General features: G+C 44.5%; 1 protein-coding gene across 2 annotated transcripts; it reads right to left on the minus strand.

Moving 5' to 3' along the window:
- Positions 1-817: 817 nt before the first annotated feature.
- On the minus strand, positions 818-13,128 carry CASP6 (caspase 6). 2 transcript variants are annotated; one of them, XM_059377161.1, is made up of 7 exons: positions 12,716-13,128; positions 7,854-7,896; positions 7,177-7,323; positions 6,668-6,744; positions 4,645-4,820; positions 2,000-2,159; positions 818-1,443 (listed from the first exon to the last, which is right to left on the minus strand). In XM_059377161.1, the coding sequence occupies exons 1-7, from the start codon at positions 12,753-12,755 to the stop codon at positions 1,205-1,207; spliced, it is 882 nt and encodes a 293-aa protein (XP_059233144.1). In that variant the 5' UTR covers positions 12,756-13,128; the 3' UTR covers positions 818-1,204. The 2 variants fall into 2 exon arrangements, with proteins under 2 accessions (XP_059233144.1, XP_059233154.1); XM_059377171.1 differs by lacking the exon at positions 12,716-13,128 and adding an exon at positions 10,168-10,269.
- Between the last annotated feature and the right edge of the window lie 2,508 nt (positions 13,129-15,636).

Here is a 15,636-nt window from a genome sequence, read left to right on the forward strand (position 1 = left end):
GTTTCATTAATCTGTTTTTGTGCCAGTAAGTACCATGCTGATTATTATTGCTTTGGAATAGCAACATAGTTTGGAATCGGGAAGCATGATACATCTAGCTTCGTTCTTCTCAAGGTGGCCTTGGCTATTTGGAGTCTTGTGTGGTTCCATACAAATTTTAGGATTCTTTGTTCTAGTTCTGTGAAAAATGCCATTGGTATTTTGATAGGGATGTCCTTGAATCTGCCAATTGATAGTTTAGGCAGGATGGACATTTTAACATTACTAAACCTCCAATCCATGATCATGGTATATCTTTCCGTAAAGGTTTTATTTTTTTTAAATGTGAGAGTTGAAGTTCTGTATAAAAAGTGATAAAACTGGCAGCTCCTGGGTAGCTCAGTTGGGTGAGCTGTGCCTTCAGCTCAGGTTATGAACTCGGGGTCCTGAGATTGAGCCCCATATTGGGTTCCCTCCTCAGTGGAGAGTCTGCTGCTCCCTCTCCATGTGTCCCCTCCACATCCCCCTCGTCTTTTCTAATAAATAAAATCTTTTTTTTTTTGAAAGACTTTATTTGACAGAAAATGAGAGGAAGCACAAACAGGGGGAGAAGAAGAGGGAGAAGCAGGCTCCCTGCAGGGAGCTGGATGTGGGATGTGATCCCAAGACATGGGGATCATGACCTGAGCTGAGCCAAAGGCAGCGGTTTAACCCACTGAGCCACCCAGCTTCTATAATAAATAACATCTTTTTTAAAAAGTGGAAATCCATATGTAGATGAATTTGTATGACCAAGTAAAACTCTACTCTGAATAAATAAGAAAGTGAATTAGAAAAATTAAAATATGAATTTCAAATATTTTATTAAGGAAAAACAACTAATTCTTGGATTTCAAAAACCTTTAAAAACACTATAAAACTTTTATAAAAAACAAAATACAAGTTAAATCAGCCAGATATTTTGAGTAACCTTGTGATTTACTATAAAAATCAAGTATTACAAATCCTTGTGGATTTTTATAGTAATTCCCTGAGGATTTCATTTCACATGTATCAAAACCCTTTCACCATGTCTAATACCAATATGAACTATTCTTTAAAGTTCTCATTAAACCTTTAAGACTATAAATCACTTTATCATAAATCTCAACCTAGTGGTGTTTATTTATATAAAAAGATGGAAAATCTGTTTTGAATATAGATACATAAAACAAAATAGTCCCTATCATTTAGATTTCGGAAAGAAATGCAGCTTTTTAGTTAGCATTGAGGCAAAGCAGGGAACCTGCTTCTTTCCAATTGCATTTGGGTCTTTGCAAAAGTCCACTCGGCGCTGAGAGACTTTCCTGTTCACCAGAGTGAGGAGTTCCGTGAACTCCAAGGAGGAGCCGAATTTCCCCAGCATCTCACACAAATCTTGAATGTACCATGAGCCATTCACAGTTTCCCGATGAGAATAATAGCCTAAAAGGAAGGAAAAGGACACTGAAGTATTTTTGGCTTTTGGTTACTTCGAGTTTTTAATGCACCCCTACAGAAACAGAAGTTCTCAACAATTCTTAAAGACTTAAGATATGTCCGTTTCAAAACTTTTCTCTGTTGACTAGTGTCATATGAGAAAGGGATTGATTTATATAGTTTTATAAAAATGGGGTTAGTTCTAAGTAGTTTCCTTCGTTTCCTGAAAAGTCCCAAGACACAGTAGCCAGGCAGAGATTCTGACACGAGACTGGAAAGAAAAACAGTTTGCTGCCCTAGCAAGGAACAGCAAGCATCTATCTAAGTGTTTTCAACAATGCTTTCCACAAATACCACTATGACACCATCATGATAACGGGCAGCTAATATTCAGTATAACTTGTAAGCTGCCACGGTTCTCAGGAATGATTTTTCTGTAAGTCACTCTACACTTGAGGTCACCCTGTGCCATGTGATCAAAGAAATCTGTTCTTCTAAGACTGTGAGCGCCAGGATCAAATCACTGCGGCCCATTTGTGATTGGTAGTGAACAGCCACCCACCTTCTGCCACAGAGTAGCACATGAGGAAGTCCGCTCCAGCAGGCAGCGTGTGCACGGAGGCCGCATCCACCTGGGTGACGTTGGCCTCCAGTGCGTCGGTCTGATGATCCACTACATCCAGAGGAATGACTGGCACGTCATGCTGGTCTCCCCGGCATGCCTAGGAGAAAAACCACTCTCTGGTCTTACCTAAGCTCTCCTTCCCAGTGCTTCAGGCTTACAGTCAATGTGTCCTTTCGTTCATCATGATCATCATGTCAGCAGCAACAGAAGCTGCTTTATAAGATACGTCAGAAACCACGCCATCGAGTTTCGGAGCATACAAAGCTGACTGGTTTTCCCCACTTAGGTTTTCTTCTAATTAAGGTTTTCAAAAAATTGGCATCCTCAACTGTATACCAAATTGTGTTGATTGAAAGGTATGCTCTGGAGAAAGCCTCTGTGGTTTTAAAGTTTCTAATGGAGCAGCCACACTGTAGGACCAAAGATGCACCCCTTCTTCTAAAAACTGTGGTCTTTGCCTAGTGTTTCTATTCAGTCAGGGAATGTATGCCCAGACTGGGTTGTGCTTAACCAGCTGCTGCCATAAATTGTCAAAAGGACACCACGTGACCCAAGAAGACATCTTTTACTGTGCCCTTTTCTTTTTGCTCATACTTTAGAGTGAAGTCTCAAATTCTTACCTGCTAATCCTGACTCCTAGATGGGCTGACATTAATTTCTACTCTTAAATGACTATTATGGCTGAATTTTGTCACCCCCCCCCATTTATATATAGAAGTCCTAACCCTCAGTATCTCAAAAGTGACTGTATTTAGAGATATGGTTAGACGAGGTCTGTTATGATTTTAATCTACCATAATTGGTGTCTTAGATTAGGGCACAGAGGAGACCATGTGAAGGCACAGTGGCAAGACAGCCACGTCCAAGCCAAGGAGAACTGATATGATACCCTTATCTAAGACTGCTAACCTCTGGAACTGTAAGAAAATGAATTTCTGTTGTTTAAGCCACCCAGGCTGTGTACTTTGTTCTGGTGGGCCTAGTACACTTAATACAGTGACCTAAGAAGATTTGACAGTGCATTTTAAATGCATCTCTCATTCTGAAATGCTTAATGAGTTACAAGCTATTTATTTATTGTGCAAATAATAATAGGGCAAGAGCTGCCAAGACTTACAAGCTTTGAAAGAAAAAAGTCATGAGTGATTTCAGTTAAAGAGAAAATCCCTAATACTCCATTTCTACTGGGAGATTTTAACCTAATTTCCTATTCCCAGGCTTCTTTTCAGCCCTTATTTTCCACTGTCTTCCTATCTAGCCTATAACACCCCTAGAATGTGCTGCTCTCACCTGCCAGCTCAGAGGCAGTGAGCTGGAGAGTGAGCCTTTACAGAGTGCTGGCGTGTGCTGGGCACTGTTCCCAGTGTGCCCGTCTGTTAGGTCGCCCATCCTCCCAGCGACGTCATGAGACGGTGCTATTTTATCTCCTTTCACAGATGAAGAATCGGAGGCACAGAGAAGTAACCTGGTGAAACATTTTCCTCCTTTGTGGCTCTCACCGCATAGCAGCCTGCTAGTTATTTCGAATTCCGTTGTCTCTGACAGCCACTCCCCTTTTCACGAAGCAATCATGTCATTATTTTCCCTGATTTTTCCCGTTCGCTGGGGTGTCTCCCTTAGCATCTTTCCTCTGCTCATTGCTGTCCCTCAGTTCTGTTTTGCACTCACTTTTCAAGCTATACTTGATAGAGTAAACTCAGCTACGCCCATGGCTGCCATTACCATTCACCTCCTCCTTACTCTCAAATGTACTTCTCCAACCCAGGCTGCCTGTCTTAAGTTCTAGAACTAGAACTCTGCCCATACGTGACAGATACTCCAAGGCAGCTGTCCCAACAGGAAACCATGGATCATTCTCAACTTCCCAGGGACCCCCCCTGCCCCCTCCCCTCAAGGCTTGGTGGCAGCTGGAATGTGGCCATGCCCCCATGCTGTTCATGGAAATACAGAACTGCAGCACGAGAACACTGTTTGGAACCTTACTGATGTGCCAGATGAGATCCTTCGGGCCCAGACACATCTTATCCCTAATACCAGTGTGGTAGAGGGGAGAGGTGACAGGGTGAAGTAAGCTAGGACCAGAACTCGCCTGCAGTCTGCCCACTAGCCTCCCTGCACAGTGCTCTAACACCAGAGACCCTTCCTCGGGGAGCTCCAGCTCATGTGGGGCTGGACGGTGGCACATTGGTTATTTTAAGTCCTTTCAAATGTCAGTCTATTAATAAACTGAAAATCTTTATCATTTATTCCTTGTTAAGAAGGAATTACTAATAATTGTAATTCTGATTGGCTGGGAAGCCAAAAGGGCCTTTCCAGTTATTGGAGAGTTACTTTCAAAATTGGCTTTAATTCTTAATAATCATGTGTACAAAACCATGGACTTTACAGTTCAGACTGTACAAAATCAGGCACCTGGGTGGCTCAGATGGTTAAGCATCTGCCTTCAGCTCAGGTCATGATCCCAGGGTCCTGGGATTAAGCCCCGCATTGGGCTTCTTGCTCAATGGGAGCCTGCTTCTCCCTCTGCCTCTCTCATGAAAAAAAATAAATCTTCAAAAAAATTATAACAGAATCAGTCTTACCTGAATGATAAATATTTTGGGTTTTCCAACTAGGCTTTGACATTTGTCTCCTTTGAATAAGCCAGTCAATGTCTGGATTTCAATTTTGGCATCATATGCGTAAATGTGATTGCCTTCACCATGACTCAGGAAAACACATAAAAAGCAGTCGGCATCCGTGTGGCTAGAGGTTGACGCTATAAAGGCAGCCAGTAGTTCACAAAGAAATGAAGATGTTTATTATGTACCTATAAAAATTCAATCTAATACAAGAATAAAGTTACAGATGGATGAGGAAATTTTTTTTTATTTATTTATTTATAAAAGATTTTATTTGACAGAGAGCTCAAGTAAGTGGAATCGCAGGCAGAGAGAGAGAGAGAGAGGAGGAAGCAGGCTACCCGCTGAGCCGAGATCTGATGCGGGGCTCTATCCCAGGACCCTGGGACCATGACCTGAGCCGGCAGAGGCTTTAACACACTGAGCCACCCAGGTGCCCTGGAAAATTTATTTTAATAACTGTAAAAAGGAAGTAATGAAACATAACCTAGTCTTTAATCAAACAGAATAATTTACATCATACTGTCTCTGATTTTTAAAAACCTACTAAAAGTTCGGAGAGTTTAAAAACGAATTTCATTAGCTTTTCTGCAACAAAGAATAATGACATGAAAAACATATTGGGAGGACTGTGGCGACAAAATATATGTCACGGAGCAGAGAGCTGAGGGTGGCCTGGAAAGGCCTTGGTGACACTCTGGTCAATGGCTCTGTGTGGCTGCGCCTCTAGGGAGCGTGCCGACTTCGCTCCCTGTCTGCAGCACTGAGGGTGAGCAAAGCCGAACACCCACAGGTCAAAGAGGTCTGGTACAGAGGTGTCTCAAAAAATTAAAAATAGAAATACCATCCAATCCAGCAATTCCACTTCTGGAATTCACTGATGAAAACAGAAAACCCAATTTGGAAAGAGACACCTGCATCCCCCAAGTTCCCTGAAGCACAATGGCTAAGATGTGCAAACAACCCAAGTGTCCATAAGTGAAAGGAAGGAAGAAAATGGGGATAGAGGTATCCGGATATATAGACACACACACACAACGGAGTATTATTCAGCCATAGAAAAGGAAATCCTAGCCTTTGCAATAACAAGGGTGGACTTTAAGGGCGTCCTGCTGAAAGAAAGAAATCCAAGACAGACAAATACCATATGATCTCACAGGTGGAATCTAAAAAAAAAACCAAAGCTACAGATAGAGAACAGATTGGTGGTGGCTGGCAGGTAAGGTAAAGTGGGTGAAAGGGTACAGACTTCCAATTATAAGTCATGGGGCTCTAACGTGCAGCATAGCGCCTATACTACTACTATGTATCTGAAAGTGGCTACGTAAATTTTTAAAATGTAATCTGTAATTTTGTATGGTGAGAGATGGTGAAAAGACAAAGGTGTCCATTTTACAATGTATACGAATACTGAATAAGGCTATACACCTGAAACTGATGTTATGTATCACACTTAATTTTTAAAAAGCCCTACAGTTTAAATACGTAAATACTGTAATAGTCCATTGCAAATAACTTGAAAATCCACGGCATGCAGTAATTATGGTAAACGTAAGTTAGATTACCTACTGTGCAGTGATATAGAAGTTTAGAGATAGTATATGTGAATCCACAATTTTAAAAAAAATCCACAATATTTTGAGGCCAGTAAAACACTTGGATATGGAAAGAGTCCTCTGAAACATGAGAGCCCAGCATCTGTAGTGTTTGCATTGACTTTTAATTGCCAAATGAGAAGGTCATTTCCTTCATTTCTAGAATAACAGACTGTAATAAGTGGATGCTAAACATACACTTTGGAGGCATAACACTTTGCAAGATTTAAGAAATCTGGTGGGTAACATCCAAGCAGAAAGGCACACTAAACCTGTAACCCACGCTAAATTAGTTGGTAAGACTTTTTTGACAACACAGTTAATTATCTGGATGCCTTTACAGATAGGATACTCCATTCCCCCAGAAGGTGAATAGGAAAACTACTTACCCTCATGAATTTTGAGCAGTAGTTCTTCTGCTCTGAGATCATTAAAGCATTTCACTTCAAATCCTAGTTCTGAAAACCTGGTGATAAACTGGGTATTAGTGTAGGAGCTATTCACAGTGGTCAGATGCCTGCATTTACTTGGAATACATACATCTATACAAGTTTTTAATGACCTACAGATTGACCTTCAGGAGGAAAGAAAAAATGAAATGTGAATGAACTATGACAATGATGGTTTTCCTTGAGCACCCACAGTTGGGAAGGATTTACTCATAACTGATTCAAGTCAGAATGTTGCCATCTGCTGTGCAATTATGTAACGATGCAGAGCCCATTAACATTTAACAGAACAAGGTGAGGAAGGAAATTCAGGCAAGTTCTCAAGGGACCTGTGCCTTCATGAGGCACAGCCTCAGGCACTCTTGCCAGGTAATTTCCTCAATGTGGACAAGTTTGGGTAAGTATCACTTAAATATCCTGTCGTCCTGACACGTAGATAAAACCAGTACCTGCGTGTAAGATTGTCTCTGTCTGCGCTGGTGCCCCGCCGTTCTGGCAACATTAAATGCCAGAAGAACCTCTCGTGGTTGAAGATTAAAGCAGTTCCTCTCCTCTTGTGGTCCATTTTGTACTTTTCTGCCGGATCAAATATTTCACTGTTAAGGAAAAATTCAAACAATAACCACTTTAAGTCATATTAAATAATGAGCTCCTCCAAGCCCAATGTCAATGTGGAGGGTAGACAGAGGTCTGCTGTCTGCGCCTCCCCTGCTAGGCTGACATGCTTCTGGTGTGCACTGGGCAAGCCTCACCGCTGTTCTGGCAAGGAAAACCCGGATATGTTTCTGTACTGATGGGTCAACAGCAGCCATCCTCAGCACCCCGACCCCCAGTCCTTCCAGGAACGTCTTCTCCACAGTGCAGGAACCAGGGACAACAGCACGCGCAGGCCCCAGCTATGGTTCCAGCACCCACGCCACACCAGTTACTAGATATTTTGAACCTCACTGTAGGTCCTGAAACGACCAAAGGCAGCAGCCAAACCACAGGTCGACCAGCCCCTGGTCCCAACACTAACACTCGCCGTTCTCGGCTCTACTAGCTCCCAGGTGCCCTTCTTGCTTCTTGTAGACTGATCACGGTCAGCAAAGAAAGAGGCCTTCATTACGAAAGTGCACATTTTTACCTCTTACGGAAGGCGTCCATTTCTGTCACATTTTGTTCCTCACCTTAAAAAAAAAAAGTTGAATTTTATTAATTTGCTGTCTGACTTGTGGTAAAAACACAGCAGTCCTCCCACACTGTAAATCCTTCTAGTTTTGCTTGGTTTAAAAGTCAAGTATGAAAAGGGGAAATAGTAAGGGAAACTGCTTCATAATAAATGACTAGAAATTAATTGCTCAATTCTTTCTCACCCTGAACTCTTATTGGCAAAATAGGAAGGAGTATTATCAAGAGAAATGGAGAAAACAGTATGCAAATACATTCACTATGGTGACATGGTTCTGTGATTATGGACCAATGCATATGAAATATAGAACTGTTCTGCAGAAAATGTTTTTGCAGATAGTCCATATAACCGAGAAGCAATTAATAGCAGAGGGAAACAAACAATGTAGGGATAATATACTGGATTACCCTATGGGCTGGAAGAGGTAGAAGTCTGGAAAAGGGAAGGGCCAAGAGCAAAGGCTTAAATTTTTGATCTCCCAAATGAAACACATGCATTTACAACCCACCCCATGAAGGGGACCCTATGTCCCCAACCTGTGATCAGACTTCCCCCCACCCCCTAGGCTGCCCTTCACTGGATCCTCCTCTACTCCTTGGAGCAGTGTTGTGCAACAGAACTCTGTCTGCTGATGGACTCCTGCACTTGTGCTGTCCTATATGCCAGCCACGGGCCACAGGTGGCTGCCGAGCACTTGAAATGGGGCTTGTGCAGCTAACGAACTCAATTTTTAATTCATTTTCAATAACCACACATAGCCAGTAACTTCCGTACTGGACAGCACAGTCTAGCATCTCTTAGAATAAAGGCCCAGGACTGTTTTTACCTTATAAACTTAACAGCCCCAGGGGAGAGAAAGTAAGGAATAAACAAATATTAACGGTATTATAAGATGCTCTCTCCCTTGAGATCACTGAGGGTAGCACAACAGACCCTCCCACATCACCTTGGAACCAGGAGGCTCCCGTTCCCTTCTGTCCCTGACACCTGATTGTTCTAGCCTCACATCACCTCCTCGCTGACGGCAATCTGCTCTGGGAGGGGGAGGCTGGAATTCAATTCCATGCCCTTCACCGTCGCTTTTGGGGCCTATTCTTCCTGGAATCCACCCCGCATCCACATCCAGCCAGGAACCCACGAAGGCTCTCTGCTGTCCAGTAGACCCTAAATCAGTTTTTCTCAACCTCAGTATTAGTTCCTGATGTGGGTGATAAAATGTCCATTCCTGGATCCTAACCCAGATTTGCAGTTTCAGAATCAGAATCCCAGGGGAGGGGGAATCGCTTTGCCCCCGGGGATACTTCCCCTTCCACAAGCCCCTCACCCGAGGCTACATCCTACTCTTCCTACTCCACAAACTGCTTTACGCGGAAACTTCTCCACCACACAGTGCTCTGAAGAGGACAGCACACAATTCATGCTACCCAGGATACTGTCTCCATGTTCTGCTCTACCTGGGATCCTTGTACCCCACGCCCTGGCCTCTGGGAAACACTCCCTACCAGATAACGGGATCCTTCCCAGCAGCCACTGCTGCCCCGGGGCACACCTCCGGACCGCGCAGTGCTCCCCTGGGAGAGCTGCTTCACTCACCCTCTACCAAATACACCTCCTGCTCCGCCCGCCCCTGGGGCGCACCCGTTGCTCCACACACGGCTCTACTGGGGAGTACCTCCTACTCAGACTCCGCCCTACTGGGGGACGCTGCTCTTTGAACACACTGCTTTACTGGGATAGTTTCTACCCCACACACCGCTCTCCCAGAGCTCCTACTCCCCACGTGGCTTTACAGGGAATCTTCCTCATAGGACAGTGCACTATATGGGATACTAACCTGGCACGAGGGCACTTTCTACCAGACATTACTTCACCAGGGACAGCTCCTTACCACATACACCATTCTTCTGGGGAGACTTCCTACATCACACAGTTCCGCCCAGGAAATCTCTTCCTCCCTACACTGCTCTGTCCTGAATACTTCCTACTGCACACCCCATCCCCTGGGATTACTTCCTCCGCTCCACGCTGCTCTACTAAGGCAGAGGAATTTTCTCTCCTTCCATTTTCAAAAGTGGTTCAGGATCCACCTCCTTTTAATTACCCCACCTCTTTAAGCCAGTTATATGATAAAGAAAAAAAATCTCAAACTAAACCCATTCAATCCTTGTGTGGAAGGACAGTCCCCTCATTCATCCCCCCACAAACCTGCCCCGTTAGGAAAGCACTTAGCTCCAAAGTGGCACACAAAGTAGAGGACCCGGGAGCCTACCTCTTCCGGCCCCTGCTCCACATCGGTTAGTGAGCCCAAGGCAGCTTGAAGCATAGCAGAGGGAAGCGGTGCCAAACGGCCGGTCACCAAACTAACTCAAATCATCGAGGGTGAAAGCACTGGGAGATGTACGCTCGACTGGGTCTTCAAAACTAATTTTTTAAAAAAATATCAATGAGAACTGTCCTGGAGTTTCTCTCAGGCTAATATGGGACACAGTTATGTAAATAAATGACATCCACACAAAGAAAAATACTCATTTTTTATAGTCTTGAGGAAGGAATTGCACCAATCGTCCTGGCTAGGTGTAATTTCAGCTATCCATCTGGATGGTCTCAAACAATGCCCTCAGCTTGGACGTGACCTATAGACTTAGGAAAGATAGCTAGTTTCAGGCCACCCCAGATAACCTAAAATCACATTCAGTTTCAAAGTTAACAGACATGGCAATCTCTGAGGGATTTTTTAAAGGTGTTTTGTTGTTACTGTTAGTATCATGGAGGCGGGGTGGTGGTGGTGGTGGGGGGAACTGGGCTCTGAGAACTTTAGTTCCGACCCTGGCTAGCTCAGAGCTGGCTCTGACACTAGCAAGCGCCCCACATCGTGCAGAAGCAGTCAATGGCCAGGTCCACGTGCCATTCTAGTCTGGCAGTTTGTTCCACCAGAACAGAAAGCAATGGACACAGATGTTAAAACCTGTTTCCAACACTTTACTGGAGTTGGTAAGTTTTACTCAGGTTTCACAGAAAATAATATTCCATGACTCTTTGTGGTCACTCTGGGCTGCATGTCCTCAGCAGACAAACTTCAGGAAGGGCACACTTTAACAAAGTCATCGTTACACTGCAGGAATACAAATGAATTGTCTAAGAGGGTAGAGCGCTCTGCCATCATGGAAAAAATCAATTTCAATGGAGATACCCTATATAACACCTATAAATTCCTGTGCATCTGCAATCTATTCATCAAAAATGGGTCCATCATTAAACTTGTCTCTTGACCTCTTTTCACTTCTCCTTGCCTCTGATTTAGGCAATTTTCCTTTTCACCATGATGCACCTACGACCTCTTTGCTCCTTGAAACAGTTTAATTTTTACAGAACGAATCCCACCTTTTTCCTCCTCACCTTACTTGGATAATGCCTCCAGATAATCCTGCCCGCTAGCCTCTATTGATGGCCTGGCACTTTAGACCTTCTTGCCCTCAGCTCCACAGCCCATGACACACAGTGGTCAGGCTTGTCCAAGGACACTAAAGTGGAGCTGGGACTGAAAACCAGGTCTGCCTGGAAACTCCGAAGTCTCTGCACTCTGGTCACCAAACTAAACCCCTCCTACCAGAGACGCCAGCTACCTTCCTAAACTAAGTGTTCATTTCCCCAACCTTCTCCATTAACCAGGGTCATCGTCCTCATGCACTGCAGTACCGATCAAACTCCACCCATATTCCCTATCAAGAATCTGTTTAATAATCCTACATTGAGTAAGCTTTGTCAGGGCTAGAACACACTAAAACGGGGGTGGGGTGGACAAAAAGGAAGGACGCAGGTTGGAAAAGGCAAGCAATGGGATTTAAAGAATGCAGGGGGAAGTGTCCTGACTAGTGGTTGGCGTCCTGGAGCCCTGCCCCTGCTGCCCACCCCCCACCACGGAACCCAAAATGGGAGTGGCCGCCGGACCCTGCACCGTCTGTCGGGGCAAAGGCACTCCCTGAACAGCCAAGGTGACGTCCTACAACTTGCCTCAGGGGCAAGCCCGGTTTCTTGCAGCCCAGAATAAAAAGCTCTGAAATAAGGTATTCTGCATCAACCACTAGTTTCAACCTTTTCTTTCTTCTTCTTCTTTTATTATTATTTTTTTTAACACTATGGCCGGGCTCGAAGTTTCTAAAGCTATCAGTGATACAATTAGTGACACGAAGAAAGTTCTGAAGTCCACGTTTAGCCGTTAATTATTCTGCAGGGAAAGATGTGGCTTCAACTCAAGTCCACAAACAGTCGTGGGTGTGGGAGAGACACTGGGGCTGTCCAAACCGTCAAGGCCTAGTTTTTGTACCCAAGTCAAGTACGGGCCTAAGCAGGGGCTCCTGCCGGGCGCTCCCGCGGGCTGGTTATGCTTCCATTATTACGCTTGCAACCACTTCTTACTTTGTACTTAGGAGTAGAAAGAACCAGACCCAACTTCCGAGAGAGTCAACTTTCCAAAAGAGCAGAGCAAGCGCAGGGGGGCGCCAGCACAGGCCCTGCCGCCTTCCAGGGTTTAAATGCCCGACGTCCGGAAAGGGATAACCAACCCGCCGGAGGACAAAGGCGGCCCGGGCACGCCCCAGCGCTGGGGCGCGCGCTCGCAACCCCGAGCCGCACTGAAGCTCTGGGCTGGTTTTCTAGACCAAAAAACTAATAAGCCGCCCCTGCCGGACTTCAGAGCTTCCTTCCAGGACCCGCAACTCCTGGGGGTCGTCCGGCAGACACAGTACCCGCCTCCCACCCGCCTGCCTGCTCCGCGGAGGCTGTCCGGCACCTCCTCCCACCCCCTACCCCCTGCCTACCTGCAGGGCGGACCCCGCGGAGCCGCGGCCCGGAGCTCATCGGGGCCCCTAGCGCAGAGCAGACGCCCAGGCGGCCTCCCCTTCCTGCAGCCAGCGGCCGGCAAACTCCCGCCCCTTCCTCCGCCCCCGCGCCGTCCCCCGCGGGCCCCGGGAGTGGGTGGCAGCCGCGTCCGCGTTCAGAGCTTCTCGCCCGCCGAGTTCGGGTTCCCGCCCCTCGCTGCGGAGCTCGCGGGGACCAGAGCGCCCGGGGAGGGCCGATGGACGCTGTGTCGTCCGCCCGGCGCTTGGAGACGAGCCCGGCCCTCGGGAAATGCCGGTTGCCACCCCGAGGGCACAGGGCGAGCGGGTGATCGGGAAGCGGCGGGCGATTTCAGAGCACCTGTGGGGAGCCGAGGCTCGCAGTCCCCGCCCCCAGGGCTCGCGCTTCCCGACCGCCTCCAAGGCCGAGAGCGTCGTGTTTTCTTGTTTCGTGGACAGTCCTTCCCCCGCGACAGTTACTTTATTGGACCTGTAATGACTTTAAATGCTCTTGGGATTCGGGACAAAGTAAAACTGGAGGCAACCCTGGGATTTTTAAGTCTGGCTTTCATAAGTATAGTTAATTCAGGGAAGCAATCATGCAGATATTCGGAACCCGAACTTTGGAGTCTACAGATGATGACATTTCTTGAGCCAGAGAGCCTGTTGCCCTCACCCTCATAAAATGCCCAAACAGTGCGTTAATTGGGCGCGGCGGGGCGCATTTAACCGAGCTCCGCCTTAGGTGGTGGTGGTTGGCTATTTTGTAAATTTGCTTCAATGAACAACTCTTAAGATCGGATGAAAAGGTGGCTTCCGCTTTTATAACTTCTCTGCTCCTTGTCATTTAAAAAAGTAACCATCTTCAGACTGGGAAAAGGCATCATTTCTAATACATTAAAATAAGTATAAGGTATCCGTCTTCTATAAATATTACTCTATTGGGGAGGGAAAAACAAAATTTAACGTAATAACTTTACCCACGTGTTCGGTCATTAACTAGAGTATGAAATCAGGATTTTCCTATTTACTACTGTTCATTCTGCTGTACGTGTAAAATATTTCAAGAAATCTATTTTAGCAACTTATTCTGTAGTTAGGACATGAAATCTCATCCTCTGCCTTACATGGCTTTGCAAGGATTAAGTGAAATGACTACTTAAAACAGTGCATGGCTTTGAAGAGCTCAAACTATTTGTTACCACAATCTTTTAGCTCATTCAAAGAATTGGCCTTTTGGTTTCCCCATTACCTGGCAGGGTTGCTTAGGATGTAGGTGGTGCTCAATAAATATTTATCCATTGAAGGAGATCCAGGATTTCACCATTTGCACTCTGGACTTTATCCAGTTTGAATGTGTTTTCTGACCACCAGAACTTCCTGTCCTTTTGCCTAATTTTCAGGGTCTCCTCTGCTTGAGTCCTGAAAACACTCCCTCTATAGGAGTGGAACAGCTGACCTTCTACTTATCTGAGAGCAGCCGATGAAAGGAATATGCTTTCCCCCTAAGTATTTTGTTATCTCAGAAAATTGTGTTTTTATAGGATATGCATGTGGTTATATTTTAAAGTAGGATTTTGCCTATCTTAAGACATAAGTACAAAGCATTCTGAGATGACTTATTTCAAAATTATAAATGTGTAATTTTAGCTTTTTTAAAGCAATAGCTATCACAATAAAATGGGTAAGTGTCTAGGACTGGCAAATAGGCTGCCTAGATTCTAACCTGGCTCCACTATTTTCTTAGCCTTGAAACACTGCACAAATAATGCAACTTAATCTCTCCCAGCTTCAAATTCTTCTCTGTAAAATGGGGACCAAGTTTACTCAAGTTTTGGAGATAGTAACTGCCAAACTTCTAGAACAGTACCTGGCCCATAGCAAGCTTTCAGTACATTATTTTTAGCTACTGAAGACTTCCTAGATCAGTTCCCAAACTGTGGTCTCTGAGCCAGCAGTATCCACATCATCTAGGAACTTAACTAAAAATGCAAACTCTGGGACCTACAGAATCAGATCTGAATGAGGAGCTGGGGGTAGGGAGAGCGGTGCCCATTAGGTGTTTTTAATGCCAGAATCCAGTGATTCAACTGAATGCTCATGTTTGAAAATCATGGACAGAGACTAATTAGAATCCTACCCATCCTGCCTTCTCAAAGAAGAAAAAAAGAACCTAAAGCAAATCCATATAATTAAGATACCCTAAAGACTGAAAGTTACTTGACAGATGGCTTGAATGTCACTTTCATAGAACTTACTGAAACTGAAGGTCGTAGCTGTCACCTATCCTAGAAGTGAAACATCTGGAATAAAATTCAGAGATAATCTCCAAATTTTAGTTTTCTTTTCTTTTTTTTTTTTTTTTTTTTCCAGTTTACCCCACTGAACCTTCTGGTTTTTCCCTATATAATCACCAAAATATTAGTTTTCTATTGTGATTCCTACACTTAAAGTTAAAAGTCAACAAAAAAAGGCTTGTAAAGTTATCAGCAAGGAGACTTGGATGTTTTGGAAACCTTTAAGCCTGAGGCAAAAAAGCCCAATATCACTATGGCTTTTGCCAAGAGGATACTATTGATTGAGTTTTAGTTATTTTTATTAATAACTATTAGTTACTTTTTGTTACACCTCATTCTTGCTTTTATGATTTGAGCAGATGGCTGGTTTTGTAAGGTTAAGCCGTGAGGAAAAACAACAAACTAAAGGGGCTACTTCAATTATTATAACCAGTCATTATACATGACCTGAATATACTGCAAGTAATATCTCTGAATTTGAACAATGCAACAAAAGATATGTGGAAGAATCTTACCTAATAGGTTTCATTCTACCTCAAAGTTACTGAAGTCAGTCTACTAAACAGTTGTGTTTATAGAAACTCCATTGTCTTCATTAGATGTTAT

Source organism: Mustela nigripes, chromosome 1 (assembly GCF_022355385.1).
Source record: "Mustela nigripes isolate SB6536 chromosome 1, MUSNIG.SB6536, whole genome shotgun sequence".
Classification (NCBI taxonomy): domain Eukaryota; kingdom Metazoa; phylum Chordata; class Mammalia; order Carnivora; family Mustelidae; genus Mustela; species Mustela nigripes.